This window comes from Odontomachus brunneus, unplaced genomic scaffold, assembly GCF_010583005.1.
Source record: "Odontomachus brunneus isolate Ranch 3 - 2012 unplaced genomic scaffold, Obru_v1 Obru_scaffold_043, whole genome shotgun sequence".
Lineage (NCBI taxonomy): Eukaryota > Metazoa > Arthropoda > Insecta > Hymenoptera > Formicidae > Odontomachus > Odontomachus brunneus.
Genome location: NW_022639493.1, coordinates 154,635 through 175,620, shown reverse-complemented (window position 1 = coordinate 175,620; position 20,986 = coordinate 154,635). Strand labels below are relative to the sequence as shown.

General features: G+C 40.4%; 2 protein-coding genes across 2 annotated transcripts; both read right to left on the bottom strand.

The window, feature by feature from the left end:
* Positions 1-5,733: 5,733 nt before the first annotated feature.
* Positions 5,734-7,429, bottom strand: LOC116844598 (exosome complex component RRP46). The gene is made up of 5 exons (XM_032816358.1): positions 7,207-7,429; positions 7,025-7,138; positions 6,832-6,953; positions 6,488-6,631; positions 5,734-6,414 (listed from the first exon to the last, which is right to left on the bottom strand). The coding sequence occupies exons 1-5, from the start codon at positions 7,304-7,306 to the stop codon at positions 6,232-6,234; spliced, it is 663 nt and encodes a 220-aa protein (XP_032672249.1). The 5' UTR covers positions 7,307-7,429; the 3' UTR covers positions 5,734-6,231.
* A 1,791-nt stretch (positions 7,430-9,220) lies between these two features.
* LOC116844596 (radial spoke head protein 6 homolog A) lies at positions 9,221-17,044 on the bottom strand (the record flags this gene model as incomplete). Its single annotated transcript, XM_032816356.1, has 12 exons — positions 16,926-17,044; positions 16,253-16,442; positions 15,896-16,107; positions 15,708-15,795; positions 13,364-13,404; positions 11,855-12,056; positions 11,582-11,704; positions 10,999-11,158; positions 10,713-10,870; positions 9,910-10,148; positions 9,369-9,553; positions 9,221-9,279 (listed from the first exon to the last, which is right to left on the bottom strand). Coding segments are annotated over exons 1-12 (1,776 nt in total), but the record flags the coding sequence as incomplete, so codon positions are not given.
* Positions 17,045-20,986: the final 3,942 nt, after the last annotated feature.

Sequence of the window (20,986 nt, the reverse complement as noted above, 5' to 3'; positions counted from 1 at the left end):
CAGGAGGAAGGGACGAGACACCGTGGCGGAACGTAGCGAGGAGGAGATTGACGTGGCACGCTGTCCCGCTTGACAAGAATGTGACAAGAACCAAACTGACTTCGCTCTCCCGCCCGTCCCACACTCGCCGACGTAGTAGTAGGCGGCTTTGACGCCGAAACCGCTCGCTCTTCTTATTACCTCGGCTCCCTCCGCGCGGAAAAAGAAGATCGACGAGCCACTCCGTAGATCGTTCGCCGAAAGCGCTACGTTAGATCATTTATTAGTTTGCCCACAAGGAGCCCTCGTGATCGTCCCGAGAGTGATTTATGATTGATTCGTGTCGAATGATATCAAATAAAACGACTGTATCTCCGCTCGTGCGATTCTCCGGGTAAGCCCGCCGAGCCCGTGAGAGGCTCCATTTCGCCGTCCGGAAACCGGACACTGTACTTTGCACGTTCGAAATTTCGATGATCGCCGCGTAGGAGATCTCCAAGAGGTCTTCATGACAGGCGAAGGAAGGAAGAGAGACGCGCGCGACGTCCTCGACGGCGTCGACGAAGAAAAACCGTGTTGTCCAGGTGTAACGCCCGCCGTCGACCGCCCGCGGTGTCGCGGCGAGCGGATCGTTTTGCCGGTTTTTCTCGGTTATTAAGAAACCATCAATCTTGCTCGGCGATCCGATCGGACAACGTCGCGCCGCGGGATACTGTTTATACTCGCGTGATCGTTCGTTGCCCTCCCTCATCGTTGCAAGCATCCCCGGCTTTTCCGCTTATCGACACCGTCCACCGATTACGCTCGTTCTCGTGCACGTGATTTATTGAAATAATATCATTCAATCGCGCCGCATTTTACTCTCGGTCGTTCCTCGTCGCCGTGTCTCGCTTTGTCGCCGCACTGTGTGAGAGAAAAAATACCTAGAAAATAAAGAATATTTATATTTGGCGCGCGTACTGATAACACACATATATATTTATTTAAATGTAAATTTATGTTTAAATGTTAATTTTGTTTGAGTAGAACAAACAATTGCTTCCACAATTATTTATATGTTTTTTTTCTCTCAGTGCGCGTTGTTCTTATTTTTCTCCTCGACTACATTATCACAGGCCGAGTGACAAAGTTAGAGAAAATCTAGCCAGATATAATTCTCAAATACATGTACAATCTGTTGATCAAAGTTGTAACACTTTTCTTTGATGAATTCCGTAACACATCCCGTATTCGATAGGAGAATATGTTTCTTAGTAATTTCCAGGAGATACATTTATCTATTGAATACGAAAGGCGTCACAGAGTTCACCGAGGAAAGGTTTTGCGACCTTTAATCAACTGACTATACTCGCTGTGAATGTATAACATGAGTGCATAGTATCGAGAGTGAGCCGAATATTCCTCAAGAAAGTAGCGAAGAGTTTAGCCACCGAGGCATCCGATAGGGATCCGTCATTCTCGACGGGGGTTCGTCCAGAACTTGGCCGAAGCCCACGCCGAGCAAGCAACAGTCCCTGAATACCCGTCGATGAACGTACATTCATATAATCCTTGTCGAACAAGCCGGCTGTCACTTCGAATGTCTTATCCCGTTGTGCAAGGCCGCGCAAACTCGCGGAGGGAGATTGTTCTTCGGTGCATTTCGCGGATGGTCATCTCTCCGCGCGGTACGCTTCACAAGAAACCAAAACTTGCAAGTAACGGTCGCCGTTATTAGACTATTCCGTGAATGTAGTTCTCGAAGAGGCCTCGTTTCCTCGACAATCAAGACAGCCGTCTTGTAATGACTCGCTAATGAAACGCGCTCGTGTGTGATCGCGTATCAAAAGTAACGCGTCGATCTCGCGGGGCACGGATTGATAAATTCAGCTGGACGAGATGTGCTCGTCACGCGAATTCGTCATTCTCGACGAGAGAGAAGCCGACTCATGCGACGCACCTGGGCCCCTGACCGACAGAGATGAGGTCCCCGGTCCCTCCGGTGTCAGTTTCTCGACGTACGATTCCTGTCCTACACACGGCGGCTGTCACTTCCAGTCATGTCACGCGTCAAGCGACTTCTGCTTCGACTTGGCGCCGCGCGCTTCTGCTCTCTCGTTGCTCCTCGGCATTGTCGGACGGTTGTTCCCGTAGAATTTCGCCTCCGGCCTCTCTCGGCGCCGACCATCTCCATTTCATTTTTTTTTCATTTCTCATCCTACATCTGCGAAATTCGTTTAATTAACACAATTTTCACCTACCGTAAAAACGATGAAAACACATTTTTAATTATTTAATTCTTCTTTTTAGAATAACTGATGTATCTTTAAGTGGAGGAGCGTAATAATTAATTACGCGATACTCGATTAGCTAATTCTTGATAAATTTTGTATTTCTGTAGTAACAAGTCAATCTAGAATCTTATTAAAATAAATTTGTAGAGCTGATATCCGAGATAGGGTAAAAATACTAATGTTTGCATCTCTAGATATTGTTTGGTCTTTGAATATTTAAACTGAATTTAATATTTTAAAACATAAAATATACATATACATACATATGTCATACGTTACGTTAAGTTCAAATATTTTTATTTAAAAAGATCAAAGCAATAAGAATGTCCAGGATTAGGTACATGTCCAGGCATTGATGTTTGGTGTCTCGAGACGTTAGCTCGGCTGATACTTCAAACGCATCCATTGAGACATCGCTACTCTTAATTGCGAACCATGAACCGCGATCTCCTTCATCGCGCGCGGACGACCGGAGACGTTCGGGGCAAAACGATCGTAAATCGTCTTGGGCCAATGGGACGTGGCGAAGGCAGCGTCGGGGCCTTACGATCGGCGGCATTGGGCAAAGCGTCCGGTCCGCGCTGGCATGTCCAATCCCTCGCGCGATGCCCTCCAAGCGATTACCCACGTAGCCCTAACCCGATCGCTCATGCTAATTTCATAACAACTACCCTCGCGCCAATGGGCGAGCACCGGCTTCGAGAGAGAGAGAGAGAGAGAGAGAGAGGAGAGAGAGATAAAAAGAGATAGAAAGAGAGAGAGAGACGAGCCAGGACGATGAGCGAGCCTAGGTGGAAGGGGGCAGATGAAACTAAGAGGGCTCAAGACGACGGGGCCCACCTTCTCCTGTAGAGGCAGCGGAAGGCGCCTATTTCGCTGTGAAGCGCGCGTTCGGGCCCTGTAGAGGCGGATCGTAAAATGGAGAGCTCATCCGCAGGCTCTCGTCTCGAACCGAGAATTACCGCACGCGGGAGACTCCTATACGAGAAACGCAGATCGCCGGGGTCACGTTGTCATCGCGCGGTTGGAAGTCGCGATCGTTTAAAATTAACCCGCGCATCCAGGGATTTATCGGGCCCGACGAGCGCGCGGCGGCATATACATCGCGTAACTTATATCGGGAGAGATGTTACCCACCACGTGTGTCGGAATATGACGTATGGAAAAAGAGGGTAGCGAAGGTATTACAGTCGTTATTGACGTCCAGCTCTCTAGTTCGTTTTTAATTTCTTTTTCTGCCTTTTCTTTTTTTATATTTAGCCGGAGCGAAGGAGGGTACGGGCATCGATAAAGTGTCGATACGTTCGTTTCCATTCGACACCCGCGGTTGGGATATCTTTAACGAACGCGGAGTTTCAGCCAGACGCCGCGGTATCCCGGTCGGCTAGCTGGCTAGCTAGCTAGCAAGGAAATAAACGCGGTGTACGTGGACGTAATAAATATTTCTCTCGACGGAATCGCAGGGACTCGCACGCTGCACGCACGCATCGTCACGAGATGAACTTTGAGTTTCCATTATCGCACCAATCGCGATCTCTTCTCGCGTGTGAGCAGATTTTTGCAATACGACTCTCTCTCTCTCAGCGCTTCGCGTTTTATTCGTCGAATGATTTGCGGCGCCTTTTGAAATTCCTCGCTTCCTCGAGAACTCGTAATAAATTACGTTACACCTTAGACTCTCCTTCTGTAACTACGGCTATCTCGAGTAGTACATTTCCGCAGTACAGGACGCAGATATGGCGTTTCGATTCGCTCGTCAGGCGATCGCGCTCTAGTCACGTTGGTGAAGCTGGCGAGAAGTAGCTGCGGGAGACGATCATGTAATATACAATTAGCGCGACACGCGCGCATAAACCTAACCGACTTCCGGATACAATGTTGACCTGAAATTATTACCGATATAAGAACCTACGCGAGGCGGCAAGGAAGGGCGGGAGACGGGGACCATGCGCGGCGCAATAATATTTCGCGTTCCGCAATTTTTTGCCCGTCCGGAGGTACCTTCTCTGAGCTCATCGCCGAGTCGCCACGACTCGCCGGTGGCTCTCTCGGCTTAGCCGTGGGTATTAATTTCACGAGAGAAAGAGAGAAACGGAGGGAGAAAGGCGGTGGCGAGGTGGAGAAGCCGCTGGGCGAGGGAGGGAGGACGGAGGGGTCAGGCGCGGCAGAACAAAACGACGTGGAAGACCATCTATGAGATGAGAAAATAATAATAAAGTGGAAATGAGCGAGCCGGTCCATAAATTGCTCCGCTCCTTGTTAATGGTCTGGGGGCCCGGGGCGACCTCAGCTAAACGTGGCCCGGTCTGACCCGACTCCGGACCCTCTTCTTCTCTCCTTCTCTTTCGTTTTCTCGTTTCCTCCCGTTCTCCTCATGTCTCTCTTTCTCTCTCGGGGTTTCTCTTGGTTGGGCCCGGCCGTAGGATCTGGTCCGACCCGTTCGAGGCACTCTTGGAAGGCTCATTTCTGTATTTAATGGACGTCCAGAGATGGCCACCGAGTCCCTGGGCTCCCGAGAGCCAGAAAGAGGGACTAAAAGGGTCCAGAGGACACAAAGGATACACGTCGAAGGGTAGAGGTACTGGCTGTGATTGGCGACCGGGCGTGGCCGTACCGACAGATATCCGCTCCTCTTTAAACGCGCCAAAGCCGAATGCAACGCTGAATGCACTCGGAATGTATTCCCTCTTGAGATCGCGAGCCTCTCGATAGCGAGGTACGAATAATGGATGAATAATGGAAGAGTCAAGGAATACCGATGCGAGGCCACTTGCATGAGCGAATGTCTCTTTGATGTCACACACAGAGCGACGGAGAAAGTTTCTCTTGACTACTGTTTAGACTTTGATCGAACGTTGTGCTTTCAATTAGGTTTATTGCTGTTAACTGCTTATCTGTGTGACTGAACGTTATTGAGATTTAATCAAAGTGATTAAAAAGAAGGTTATTAAAAAGAGGATTATTTTATTAGTTACTAAAGTATATAAACCGAGAAAAGATCCACGTGAGTTTAGAAATCTTCGAGAAGAGAGATGATTATTGCATTAAAGCTTAACATTAACTAAACATATAAGTATTCTACTTCTTGCATATACATCTACATCATAAATTTTTCTTATTTTGGTACTCTTCATAATTATACGATTAATGTCATACATTTGATGAATTGATGTAGAAAATATGAATTGGTATATCTTTAAGGATAAATGATATTAACAAGAATCTTAAAACTTTATAGTACAAAATTATTTTTTTTATCTTTAATCTCTTTCAGAGTTTATGTCTAAACTCTGAAGAGTAGGAAGGATTTGTAATTCTGCAGAGGGCAGCAGAAATCAGGAAGTTCGTTCGCATCCTCTGTCGACAATAAGTAGAAACTGAAATGAACACGTATGACCAGTGAAAGGAAAACAGTACAATTTTCTTTCCAATTACAAACAGAGAGAAAGTAGTAATTACAATATTAAATATAATTAAATTTTATAATCAAGAGCATGACGTTTTACTAATATAAAAAGAGTTTTAAATAACAACATGGTCTTATGTACAGTCGATAAAGTAGGTTTGAAGAATATTGAATGCCCATGCGTTCATGAAAATTTCCTGCAACTAGTACAATAGAGAACAATTGTTTATTTCGAATACTCGTTCTTTTGATATATCAAAAAATACAACAGTTTTGTAGCTAATATTATTAAATTATTATTATCATATAAATACAAAAAATACAAAAAAATGGTTAAATTTAAGACACTCGGACTTTTTTACCCTAAAATTCATGTTTTTGACAACAGTAGATACATTCAATCAAAGATGCATCTATATATTGATAAAATCAACATTGTCAAATCGTGACAGTTTAATGTAGTTGAGTGAAAAGGCGATGGAAAAATGGGGCAAGATGAGTTTCGCACGGAAATGGGTTATAAAATCGGACTGATAATAAAGTAAATATAGAGCGTTAAAGTAAAAAAAAAAATTATATTGCATTTGCATACTTTTTTGTGACTTTTCTATAGTAATCAAACACATACTGGCTGGCCTGCCTGCACTTATCCATGGAAGCTAAGAACTCGCTTTGCGAGAACCTACCGACGGTATGGCAGCATACGATATCCTTCTCGATACTGTCAAATGCAAATGTAAATGCCGACTTTGCATTCTGTAAATAAATTATCTTTACACTTAGGAAAAATATACAATAAAAAATTTTATCTGCTCGTCGTTATAAATACCTCTAACTGTATGTTGTCAGGATCAATGATAATTTTTTTCGTTTCTTTCTCAATCATGCAACTTACAGCTGCTACAGCATATTTCATGGAAAATCCTGCATTCATTAATGCCAGACATGACGCATTAATTGCACAGGCTAGTAACTGAAAAAAAAAAAGTATAATTTGATTCATATATTCTATATATTACATTTTATATTACACATTATATATACATTATTTAATACACATTATATATACATTATTTAATACATTTTATATATACACATTATATATACATTCTATATATACATAGAAATTTATACACGATAATATCACATGAGAAACAAAATAAAAAATCTTACCCCACCATGTTCTTGCATTTCTTGTAAATTGATGCATAGCGCAGCACCAGGATGAAGCGTAATCATTATAGCAGATTCACAAGTCTCTCGTATATATGCTTCAATTAATCTATCATCCACCTCTGAAATGGTTCACGATTTAATTATGAAAGAAATATATTGAAATAATAACTAAAAAATTGTATAAACTCACTGGCTGGTCCCTTGTGAGGTGTATATGTAACTTCTATAGAAACTCTGTCGTACAACATTTTTTGAGTTTTTGTTTCTATGGGTCCGTTTACGCCCGCGATAATTGTAGTCTCACCTGCACATGAAGGAAAAGCACAACATGAACAACGTTGTAGTAGGAATGTTGTTTACAATGATACATGCCTTGCATAAACATTGCAGAACCATCAGATCTTGACAGTAAATTAATTTCACAGTTCATTGGTCTTAGCACACAATCAACTTCGACTTTTTCTTCAGTCATCTTGTATGAATTAAACGGCTTTTTTGTTCACACAACAATTCGCGGAATAACTATTAGAAAGAGGTTAGAAACCCAAGTACCTCTCAAACCTATCGACCGCGTAAAGAATATGAACCACGTGGTCGATAGGTCGTAAGTACTACCAAACTTCTGCTATGAGTCGCCACTGTCTCTAAAAATCAGCCTCTCTGACCAATCAAAACGCCTTAGGGAAAAGACGATTTTACCCAAGTAAAACAAGTTGCCTATTGGTTAACGTTCTTGAAGTTAACTTTTGGATCTATAAGATAACAAGTCAATGTCAATAATTCGTCTCCATTAATGTGACATCGATTAAATAATAGTTTACAGTTGGTTAATAGCTAGTTCATTTACGCATCTTACAGTTATCATTTAGTATATATTTAATTTGTATCCATGCACCAACTTGATACTTTTATATCTAAATGATCTTTTTGGATATTAAAAGTTATCTTTTGGGCGGACATTAGTTAACCTTTTCAGTAAACAGAAACTTAACTTTTTTACCGAAAATAAAGTTATCCTGACCTAATTTTATATAGCAAAATGGAATATTTTAAGATAACATTGTTCTACTTGGGTATTAGTGAATTCGGTAGCTTGCACTAGTGCACACTAAGATTTGTTTACAGTACATTTTTATATTTAAGATCGTGTCTTAAATACATATTTGAAAATATTTTAGCTAATAAAATGATTCGTACGGATGATTCGTACATATTATATTACTGGTTAAAAATATTTGAGAATTTATTTAAGACAATTTTTAAATATAATAACATATTATGAACAAGTCTTAGTGCGAGCAACCGAATTCGTTATATGATAAATTCAAAGACTGTAATCTAAAAGTTTAGTTAGTTTATGCTAGAGTGCGAACAAAACAATAAGCGAAATTAAGGGATGCCGGATATAAAACTTTATCGACATAACATTGACTTTTTTTTGCAAAGTTTACGTCTTGTTACTTGCACATAATTGCAAACGCTTTTACACAACAAAAGTGCATGCAAAAATAAATTGGAGCATTGCTCCAATCGCAAGTTCTAATTGCAAGCTTCTGTGCTGTATGGGTAACGTCTATGTGTAAGAAAATTGAAATGACAATGTGGCACACACACTTGCATAACATCTGAAAAAATGATAGCAGTATTATGTTAGCGCCTATTTGACGATCGTCTTTATTCCATAAGTATGTATGTGTACATAAGTTCAATATTGTCGGTAAATGATAATAACGTTTTCTACTTTTTGACGATTGCTCTACATTATCGACGCTTATAAAGTTCGTTGCTCGCTCCGGCATCCCCTTAAGTGGGAGGGAATAGAAAGAGTAATTTATATCAATTCCTCGTATTTCCTGAATATCTTGTGAACGTATACGGCGAAGCGAATAATAAATATTTCGCTCGTAGGCGAAACGTATAAGTCACAAATTAAACAACTTGTGTGTAAGTAGTATAACAACTGCGATTCATCTCTTTTATTTTCAAATAACTTCGAATAGTCCGAGTAATTTTTTTCACTATTTAATAATGAAAAATAACAGTGCCTTTCTTGAGACTTAAAAAATATACTATTAAATTATATGTTTGAAAAATGAAAATCCGATCAGAACAAGTCTCAAGATAATCAAACAAAGTATGTTACATCAGTTCTTTAATGCAGTTACGTGCACGCATACATACATAAGAGTTCAGATTCCCCATCCAAATGCATTCTAATATACTAGAAGTATTATAATATACATGTTACATATACTATAGTATTTCTAGTATTAGAGTGCACCCAGATGGAGAACATAAACGTATCCTAAGAGAAAAAAATATATAATATAAATACCATTAACGTACGTGCGGCGCAATAGCAAAAAATATATAATTACTCATCTTCTTCTTCCTCATCATCATCTTCTTCCTCTTCTTCTCTTTCTTCTTCACCTAGCACCTCTTCTTCTCCTGCGCGCAATAAAATAGTAGATTATTTTAAGAAATATAAAAGAACAAACGTTGTTGCGACATATTTTTTGATCAATCGTTACCGGTTGGTAACGGCGGCGGCGAACGCGCAATTCGATCCGCCTCTTCTTCTTCAACAGTGGGATCATGAATCTCCATGACCTCCGGTCCAATCTTGTACTGATCCTGGACGGGCGGCATGTTGGGTGGACTATAGTTGTACGCGTTGTACTTGTGGCCCCAGCCGATGTACACGTTGGCGAAGCGTCTGCGAAAGGACACCATCAAAATTACATTAGCGTAATCTCGCGCGCATTAATTCCTCTGTAACGTGACTGCAGCGGATCAGCATAATTTCCTCCTTCACGTTAGTCCGGACCGCAAACGCTCGCGGCAGAATGGGACGGTTATTGAATGCGCGGCGAATATTGCGCGTTGGAGGATATGAAATAGATTTCAATCTGCCTCGCGCTAAATTTGAAGCTACGTTTCGCGGCGATCGTTTTCCCGGAGAAATTTCGTCTCGACGAAGTTGCAGGTTCGTTTTAATACGGGCAGCCCCCCTGTAAGTGGTCCTCGCCCTAAAGGCGCGACGAAGCGTTAAGCGCGCGACGGTTTGCGTACTTTCCAACTGCGAACGCGAAAGCTCCGGGCCAGACGTTCGATCTGACCGCAGCTACCGCGATGTCCGGCTGCATCCGCGACGATTGTCTGCCGGTCCACGGCATCACGAGGTCGACAACCGCGTCCTCGGATAAAGGAGTTAATAGAGGCGGGCCGATCTCTCTTTGCTCCTTGAGCTCCTCAGCCTTGGTCGCCCTGGTTTTGTCCTCCTCTACCTCTTCTTCTCCTTCGAGTTCCTCCTACATGATTACGAGGATTAACTAAAAGTGCTTCTGCGAATTTTTTACACTCAGAAAATATAATCTTATTCTTAGCGAAATCCTCTTATATATGACCTCAAGAAGATTCTTGTAAAACTAAAGGGAAAATATCCTAAGCGCAATATTTTTAAAGTTAAGGAAATTTCGTCTTTCATTTACAGTATAGATTTTATTCTCAATAGAAATTTTTTCTAGTAAAAAATAGAAATTTTTTCTAAATTCAAGTATAATTACACTTCAAGTAAATATATTCCTCTTAATTCAAAAGAGAGAAAGTTGGCAGATAGTATCTGGTAGATTTCCGATCAATAGTCTACCTTATTAGAAGAGAAGTACTCTTTCGATAAAAGTTTCTGTTTAGAATATAAGATTACAGGAAATATAGCATGTTGTAACTTGAGTTCTTTTATTAGAATAGTTATTAGAATATTTTCCTTTTGATTTGAGAAGAATCCTCTTGAATTATATAAAAGAATTCCACAAAGAATAAGATTATTTAATTTTGTATGTACAATATCGATTAAAATATTTATATCGACTGACATCCGTAATTTTCTCCTCCCTCTCGGGGCTCCACCAAACTGTTCGTCCTTGCTCGAGAATATACGGGCTGTGGTGGCACCAGTTTGAAGGATCCACGAGGTCCTCGATCGGCGGTGGATCGTAATACACGTTTTCCGAAAGCTCTTCTTCCGTATAAACTGCACGCATACGATGCAACTTGTAAATAACACGGGATAGAAATGTTATCGCGCCTTCGTTCTCGTTGCCGTGTCTACCGGGAAGTTAATCTAACAAGGATCACAAGTTTACAAGTGTCATATGTTACCCTCTGTCCTCGTCCTCTCCTCGTCCAGCTCTTCGTCCTCGACCTCTCCGCCGAGCGTGAAGAAGCCGATTGGCGATACGTGAGTAGCCGCGTTGATCCTCGCAATTTGCGCGCGGAGGTAATTTTTCTCGACACCGGGGAACGGCGGGAAACTGTGAATCTACGTCATAATCGTGAAATTATGTGATAACACGGAATGAAACCGGGATAAGACGACGAGACAACGGAGATGGGATGAGACGATCGAGTTGAGATTTAGAGATTAAAAGCCGACTTTCACGCAGATTTCATGTTACTCCGCTCGATTTCTTTCATTCGTTATCGAGCGATTACTCTCTGTGCTACGTGTATTCAGTAACATGAATTTTTAACGCATTTTATCGCGTTTTTATCCGCCTTTTAGCTCTATTCATCTATCGTTACCGTGCATCCGCCCCCATGGAGTTCCGACACTCCGTCGCGCGTGCCGTCAGATATAACGGATAACAAGACGGCTACGTCGTTGTACAGTTGCGTTATGGACGTGTTCGCAAATAACGCCGCTCTAACCTGGACTGCTCCTTCATTAAAAGGCATCACGTACCGGTGTCTCCAAGTTTCCCGTGCAGTATCGGACAATCTGTCGTGCAATTACTATCTGCTGCGGCGTAACCGCCGGAAGTTCGATCCACTCGTCCAGCCCGGGCGCGTTGCATACAAAATACACCTAAATAGCGTCGCGCGTCGTGAGGTAGCGAGACACGGCAAAGAACAAGAAGAGATAAGGTAGGAAGAATGCGCGACGTGAATATTCAATTCGGCGGACATTGAACGGCCGACCCTTGATATCACCGTAATTGGATCCGTAAACGCTCACCTTTTTATTGAGACCGTTCCCGATTCTTTCGCCTGGCACTTCCGCCAGTGGTTGCCACGGGTTAACAGGCAGAGGCGGAAGGCCAAACTCCAAAGGCTCGCTCCCTTCGTCCTCGCGCAGGATTTCCGTCGCGGCTACTTCTTCCACGAGTTTCGCCGTCGTCTTGGCCTCTCTTTCTTCCTCTTCTCTTCCCGCTTTCTCTCTTTTAGCTTCTTCCTGCTATTTTCAAAGAAAATACAGGAGTACTGTTAGAAAGGATCTTGACGTGGAGGTTCTATACTGCGAGAACTGCGTTGTTTATTTACTTTACCGAAAGGAGCTCAACTTCCTTTACCGTGACAATTAGTACTACCAATATATCACACCTTCCAAAACACAGTAAATTTAACGAATCAATGAGTACAAATATTAGTGATTTTATTAATTTTTTTTTCGATGTCGTCTATGATATATAACATTTTTTACACGTCTATGATATATAACATTTTTTAATTAAGTATATATATTTTTAATGACGAGTTGAACTATGCGCTGTATACCTAAGAGATAAAATTTTAATTCTACATCAATTTTGGAAATTATATAAAAAAATTAAGAATGATGAATCTCTGAGAGGATATAACATTATACAGGCTATTGTCCTAATCGTTTTGCTATCATTGCTAAGAGTTGGCTTTAGCAACAAAAAATGCATTTTTTATTGTGAAATATAAATTTATTAGTTGAAATTAAAAGCGCACATTTGTTTATCAACAGTTTAAGAAAGTAGCAGATATTTTTAAATATCTTATGCACGCGAATCTCGAGAATTCAACTCTATAAGGAAATTAATTTTACAGAACCTTATCATTTTTAATTTCCTTCAATTTTAATTTTACAAAACTCGTTCCATACCGTATTACGCACGTCGATTTTTTCCATTAATATCTCAAGAAAAAATCTAGTGAAATAATCTAAAATAATACAATTTTTATATTTAATTTAACAAATTTGACCTGTGTGTGCACACGAACACTTAAATCCAGACACCGTATATAATTAATGATATATAAAACAGAAACTTTTCTCTTCTTCACACACACAATTTCTATTATAGGTTTTTTTATCGACATTGCAAATATATACAGAATATCTAATACAACGCGTAGTTGAACTAAATATTTACCATTTTACAAATAACTACAATTATTCCTGTTTAATTCACAATAAGAATATTAATCGCGTCAGTGTTACAATAGACGAAAGAAATCTGAACAATTCGATCGCGAATGAAAGAAGTTACGTGTTGCTCATATAATCATGTTTGTCGCGTTTTAATCGATTGCAACACTCATTTACTCCAAATAAATTAAGAAAACGCGGTATAGACGCGTGTGGTAATGAGTGCCGAGATTTCTTTTCTTACTTATCGATTATTACTTATCGCTCTACATCGACTTATTCGTGTGTTATAACCATTTCAAGCCGCGGCATCAACATCAGGTTTGGGCTTGAAATTGGCGCACGTGCGACTCTGGCGGTTGTTCTCGCGCCGACGCACTGCTCGCTTCCTAAGTGAGAGGTGAACGACCGCGTACCGCAACGAGCAAATGGGCGGAGGGGGGATAATGCTTATCTGAGCCGCGGAGTGGGGGTAGCGGCTCAGTCAGTCGCGTGCCGTCGCGCAGTGCGTACCGGAAGTAATAGTACGCTTCGCATTCCGTTCACGCGTCGCGAGTGACTCATTCATAGCTCGCTGTAGCGATGACGCTGAATAATTTAGCGCGCGGATAGACAAAATTGTTAATAACTTCGCTTGTAGATATTATAGCGACTTGAAACAAAGATCATTGTAAAGAAAAAATTACCGCGCTCCCGACGAAAATTATTCTTCTGTAGAATAAGTAAAATAAGTTAAATAAATAATTTCTGTAAATGTAATCGTATAATAAATAGGAAAGACATCGTTTTTTGCGTTCTTGTTAAAGTAGACATTAATTATTAATCTATGATGAAAACCAATAGGACAGCTCGGTTTGGATTTCTTATGCAAAACGTTAGTTTGTTGTTTTTTACGGGTATAAAGTACGACTTAAAAGAACAATGAAATGACAATAATGGGAACTTTCTATCTGATAGTAAATATTTTTTGCCGTTGCGTCGAAGTTCAGACAGTTAATAAATTTAATTTCGGTAGAAATGACACTAGCTTTCGGTATTTCAATAACACATTTTAATTGCCATAGTTACGCTTTAGCTTCTGCGTCTAATCCTTTTTCTGTCTGCAGCAATAATGCATCAGTAGAAGTTTAAATTTGAATTCGGTACATTAGTGGTAATCCTCTAAAACAAAATGAAAAGACGGCATTGTGATAAATTCAAGATGTGACTTGCGAAATGTATTGAATTGGCGATCGTTATGATCGCTCGGTTATACCGGGATTGTTTACGCGTTATTGTTTGGCAGGTGACGACGGTTGGTAATTGCCTGGAAATGTTTTTGTTGTTTTCTGCCCATTGTTTTGCTATTCTCGTGCGTCGCGTATTTGTCCGTGACCGAGTCATTATGTCTCGAGCCGACGAACGACGCACCACGGACTGTGCGTATATCGGCGCGTTAATTATCAATTCCGTTACTAAAATATTCTCGTCGGCACCGCGTTTATTCAAATACGTTTCTGCGAACGAATCTACGCGAGTGTCAGTGTTAATGCCAGTGCCATGACGAAGTATCTTGAGTGCCACGATGGAGCAACCGGGAGAATGTTGAATCGGGAAATCAAGACAGAGGAAGCCAAGCAGCGAAACATCATATATTTCCAGGTATGTCAAGTCAATTATTTTAATGAACGTTTGTGATTTCAACGGATGTTTAACGAGCTTATCGAGGATAAAGATATATCCGAGTCGAAATTTAGACTGATGTTCATAGTTCGTTCTACTTGACAAATTATTACTTAACAACTATAACTTCATGACTTTCTGGTTTGAATCTGTCAACCTGTATTTATTTCACACGGCAGGAAATATTAATACAATTTGTCAAATACCATGAATATGATATGTAATAAGTTATGTTCTCAGTTGGAAATTGCAAATAACTTACAACTATGAATATCAGTCTTAAAATCTAATATAAATTTCACAAATGCTGATTTTCACGTCTAACAATGCTTTTTGGGCTGCAAACTCCAATCATGTTTACATTTGCCAATGTCTTATTTCTGTTTAACTTTGCTATTGCGGAATCTGAATTAAATCTCCATTGATAAATAGCATTATTAGAAACATAACTGTTATGTTTACTGTTATGTTTAGCTACTTCATTATCAGCTCTCTTAAGAGCTTTATCGAGATTCCTAGCGCCCTTATTATAAATTATTTAATTATATAAAATTATTTTTAATTATTTTTAATTATGAGATAAGCATATAAAAGAGAGATATATTTATCTCAATCTGTTACGCTATTTATTCTCAATCTACAGCGCTTTTATATTTTATTATAACACATTAATTATGTAATTAAATAATTCTGAATAGAAAATATTTCTAAAATATTCAATATAGAGAGAACGGCAATAAGTAACCGTTTATATCTCATCGAGGTAGAGCAATAGTTTGTATAATGTTATGTCTGGAGATTCTTTATTAATTCTTCAAGTTTGACCAAAGAATTTACAGGATTAATGTAAAACCAAAATTTCGACTCGAATATCTTTATCAAACAATAGATCAAATTGCACTGCATAATGCAATATCTTTTATACGCCAGATTATTATTTTTTCTTGAATAATCCGGACATCGATGAAAATCAAAAGAAAGAAATATATTGAAATTTACTCGCGTTCTAAATTCGATACCAATATTTTACCTTTAATCTTCGGGCTAACTCGTCCGCCTGAAGTTCCGCCTCCACCACGTAATAATTCTTGGGTTTTCCGAGTATCTTGCCCCAAAACCTGAATTATACACGAATTAAGAACATAAAAGTGCGTGTAGAACGGTGCGACACGATTTCTGAGTGTAACGTCGCGTAAAACAGCCGCTCAAGGCGAATACCTAATATTCTCAACCGGTATCTCGGAGGCAAGCTTGCGAATCGATAAATTAAGCAACACCATCTCTTGTCGCGGCAATCCTATACCTATCTGCTCGAGATAAAACAAAAGATCCAACATGTCGGGACACTTTTTTTTCTTGCCCCCCTCGTCCTCCCCCGCGTCAGCCATCTTGTCTCTCTCACCCTGCTCGTCGATCTGCTGCCTTACGCTCTGCCGTGATTGCGAGAAGATTGAAAGCCGCAGTAAAACAAAGATTACAGTTCGCCTCGTTTGCGCCATTTGCATGTTACTTATACTCGATGGGAGAGTCGAGTTTGTATCGCGCTTTCATTATCTGTTACTTGTCAGACCGCACCTGGAAGAGTCTAATGAGCTTCTTGGCGTCGTCGTACTGCACGGGTGGTACATACAGATCCCGTAGATGATCCGTCTTAGTCTTAAACCTCTCTTCCTTTAGTTTCCTGCTGTACTGCTCAAAGATATCGACAGCGTTTCGCGGCCGCTCGACTAAGATCTTCGCTAAAAGCTCAGTTAAGTGGTCGTATCTGAAATAGACGCGGAGAAAGAGAAAAAGGAAGTGATGTAGCAAAAAATTCCCTACTGAATACTTCATTTTAATATTTTATTGCACTATGAGAGAGAAGGAAATTCTCTATCTCGAACAATTGGATCTCCTTAAATCGCGTAATCATGAGATTATTTCGTGAATTATCGTTACTATTGATAACGATATCGGTATTGTTATTGGTGGCTCCGCGCGACGGTATCGGCAATATTATTAATGGCTCCGAACGGGCAATATTTAAAAGCGCGCTTGTTATTTCAGAATTAGCGCGGAACAATTGTTTCCACCGCATATTTCTTTGCGGCCGCGCGCGTCGGCGAATTCTCCGCGAGGATAAAAAATGCAATAAATGGGCATGAAATTTATCGGGAATGCAGGAGCGCGCCGCGGGGAAAGAAGGTTAATACAATCGCGTGTGTTTGTTTCTTGTTGTCGGCCAGGTATTCGGGCGACGCGGGCTTACAAGCTGTCACCCGATTCCGAGCTGCGTTTCTGAAGGTACTTCTTTGCGCGCTGGATGTCGTGCTGCACGCTGGGTACGTCGTCGGGAGGCGCCTCTTCCACGTTATAAGAATACGCCATTTTTGCTGCGTTATTTTTGCCGTGTTCCCGCCAACCGGCTCGCAAAATTACAATCGCGTAAAGTCGTCGTGTCCCGTCGCCGGATACTCGGTAATATTATCGCGGTAACGTAACCATTAACGCAAGCTGCCTCGTCGTTCGGTAACTTATATCACAATCAGCGCCTCCCCACGGATCTTTCTTCCTTTTTTGTTTTTTTCTAATCGTTGCTGTTCATCCGTTTCTTCCGTTTGTCGTCCATCCTGTGTGTCGTATCGAAACCGTCGCGCGATTGCTGTTACAGAAATATAACACTTTATCTATACTGACCTAATTATTGCAAACCACCCACGCCGAAAACGCTTTTAATCAGTGTCAGTTAAAAGTGGTAGTTGAAACGATAGATAAATGCTTCCCGTGTGTATCTGTGCGAAAGTGCAAAATATAAAAATTGTGGTCGACAAATTAATCTAATAGTCTAGTAAAAATTGAAGCTTATCGGTGTCTAGCCACGAAATAGTAAATTTGTATCTAACTACTAGATAGTAATGTAACGCTCATTTTTCCTAGTGACTTGATAAACAAGTTAGTTGATGATTAAACAAACGAAATTACAGTTATACGAGGACAAACCATGAGTAATGGCTAACCAGTGACGTTCAATTCTGCTGTTTTGTATTTTTTATGAGGTTAACGTAACATCAATTTTGATGTGCTACTTAATTTTAAAATGCTAGTGGTAATATATAGTAGCAAGATTACGTATTTTAGAATAATCATCCACTCCATCATATTTTGGCGTAAGGACTTGACAACGGCTAGATCACAAACCCGATTCTATATTTCAGTGAATGATCAGTAATAAATTAATAACGAGCTAATGCAGGCTAGAATTTGATCTAGCCTATACTAGCTAGTTGCTAGCTTTTAATTTCGGCTGATTAGTCATATTTTTATTCGAGTATTTCGGAATAGATAACACTTGAAAAAAACCACGTTCAAAGTGCATACATAAGAGATCGTAGATCGTTAATGAGGTGGACATATGATATACTATTGTGCCCAAAAAGTAAGACCAATTTAAATTTTTTTTTAAATCTTTATTTATTATTCCAAATCTATTTCGTCGCCTTCAAAGTAATCCCCCTCAGACACAATACACTTATGCCAACGTTTTTTCCAACCCTCGAAACAGTTGTTAAAATCGATTTCCGGAATGGCCTTCAAAGCTTTCTTCGATTCAGCTTGTATCTCTTCAGTCGAGTCAAAACGGTGTCCCCGGAGCAGTCTTTTGAGTTTAGGGAATAGCCAGAAGTCACACGGTGCTAAATCAGGTGAATATAGTGGTTGTGGAACGATATGGGTCGAATTTTTAGCGAAATGGTCTCGAAGAACCAATGCAGTATGAAATGGTAGGTTTATATCTATCACTGCAGTGTTTATATGCATCACGTAATACGGTTTCCAATCGTAGGATTGGAAAAAACGTTGGCATAAGTGTATTGTGTCTGAGGGGGATTACTTTGAAGGCGACGAAATAGATTTGGAATAATAAAGATTTAAAAAAAAAATTTTTAATTGGTCTTACTTTTTGGACACAGTAGTATTTAAAATCATCAACTTACACATGTAATATTGACAGTAGCACGTAATGATGATCTGTCAGATATCGGGTGAAAATGTGACTTTATATATCATACGCTTCCTCGCGTCGTCAATTACGCGGCCTTATATGTGACACATTCCTGGAACATTCGATAAATTAAGGAGAGTATATGAATGAAGAGCCCAAGTGAATGGAGTGAATCGCTCGCGCACGGTATCTATCAGCTTACATCCTGGAGCATAGTTATCGTCTATCGGGTGTCCTAAATATGACGGACGCCTCTCGAGGTCACTGGCTGCTTCCTTTGACGCCCACCCTCTTTTCATGGCGTATAGTACACGTGTCCTGCCTTTAAAAACTCTCGCGGCAATAAACGTCGGGGCGTCGTGATCAAAAGAGCTTCCGAAAATTTATGCCGTTCAAAATAGTACAAACAGGGGCGACATCGAAATAACGTGTTACGCTTGTAAATTCACGTGAAATAATTGTTAAGTCGTGAAATAGAAACGAGATACGTCGTTACTTGTTCATTTACTTGTTTCTTTATTAGCATAAATGTTTGCGATAAAAATAATAATAAAAATTCTATAGGTGCGCGAATTTAATATCAAGTACACATATTTTCCTCTTAAAAATTATCTAGTCATATACTAATTTTTCGATATATCCGAGGAATAAATAAATAAATATATATATATATATATATATATATATATATATATATATATATATATATATATATATATATATATATATATATATATATATATATATATATATATATATATATATATATATATATATATATATATATATATATATATATATATATATATATATATATATATATATATATATATATATATATATATATATATATATATATATATATATATATATATCTTAAAATAATTTAGCGTGCGCTAGAGGAGCGTCCAGAAACACATCCTTTGATCTATGTGTATACACAACCGGTGTCCGCGCACGCATTTATAACGCTCCCATGCACACACATATGTGCATGCGTGTCCCACCCATACGTTTTGAAATACTACAAAAATAGAATATCATTTCGGGCAACAATCTCTCGTTCTTCCCTCTCTGTCTCTCGACAATGCTGCGAGCCAACATCATACTCTTGATAATATGCAACTTTATTGTGCAACTGTGTGGTGTATCACGTTAGCGTGACTAGCGCAGCACATTATGTAGATTGCGTTTCCATTATGTCAGCCGCCAATATTCATTGATGCAATCGGGAACGCAAATAGACTGGCGATGAACGCGGAATTGCTATTAATAAAATCTGCGATGCTTTAGAGAGAGAGAGAGAGAGAGAGAGAGAGAGAGAGAGAGAGAGAGAGAGAGAGAAATTTGCGATTAACTGAAACAACTATGGAAACTTGTCGTTCCGCAATGTCAAAATTTAGACTCACGTCTCAACAAACACGCGCAAATCAACGCAACGCTATTATCAATTCTACGACATCCTCGATTGATCCAACACAGTCCGTTCACGTGTGAAATTTTTTATCGACATCACGTGTGCACGGGCGCGCCATTGATTACAATTCGTCGTCGACAACAAGGTGGAAATTATGGCCGCGCCGTATCCGTGAAGTATTCGACCAAGCACGTGACAAGCTTTAAACGTTAGATTGCAAACAGACCCGGAATTTCGTAATTTTACGAGTTATAACAGGTGGTGTGGTAGGGGCCGCGGCGCGACCGCCACTCTGCCAAACACGATTTTCTGCGGGTTCAGCTACGTCACTCGGCGCATTCCGGCCACTTCACCGCCGCATAATACCGCGTAATTAACAAAATGGTATGCCGATTAATAAAATGCGATCATGATTACCTGGCTAGGCGCGCGCGAGCGACATGTATCGGATGGACTGAAGGACGGACGGACGAATTCGGAGCAGAACCGGATTACCCGACTCGCCGAAATTCAATAGCCCGCGCCCGTTTGACGCGCGCGTATTGTTCGCGGCGACGGCCAGATGCGTTAATTAACAAAAGCCCGTTAATGTATGAGCGTCTATCGCAGATGCGATTTTCGACGATAACGATGATAAACGAGTTCGGATAATCGGGCGCTCGCTCGCGCGGGACAGTTTAATAGCTCGGTAGACGAGAGCACTCGCGGTATTTCCCACATCGATTTCATTTCCCGTGACGATCGCACGATTGCGCCCAGCCGGGTGAGGAAGAGGGAGCGATTTTTAAAGAATTTTATATTTCAACCGTGTCTTCAATGAAATTTCTTCATTGAGCTGCATTCGCTTTAAGCGGCTGCGCGCAATTCACCGACACCTGCGTCACTTATACCCCCTCCCCTTTCCTCTTCTTCT

Coding starts and splice junctions, on each gene's coding strand:
- LOC116844598 (XM_032816358.1), bottom strand. CDS start 7,306: ATGACTGAAGAAAAAGTCGAAGTTGATTGTGTGCTAAGACCAATGAAC. Junction 7,139..7,206: donor TTCTGCAATGTTTATGCAAG/GCATGTATCATT, acceptor CTTCATGTGCAG/GTGAGACTACAATTATCGCG. Junction 6,415..6,487: donor CTGACAACATACAGTTAGAG/GTATTTATAACG, acceptor ATTTATTTACAG/AATGCAAAGTCGGCATTTAC.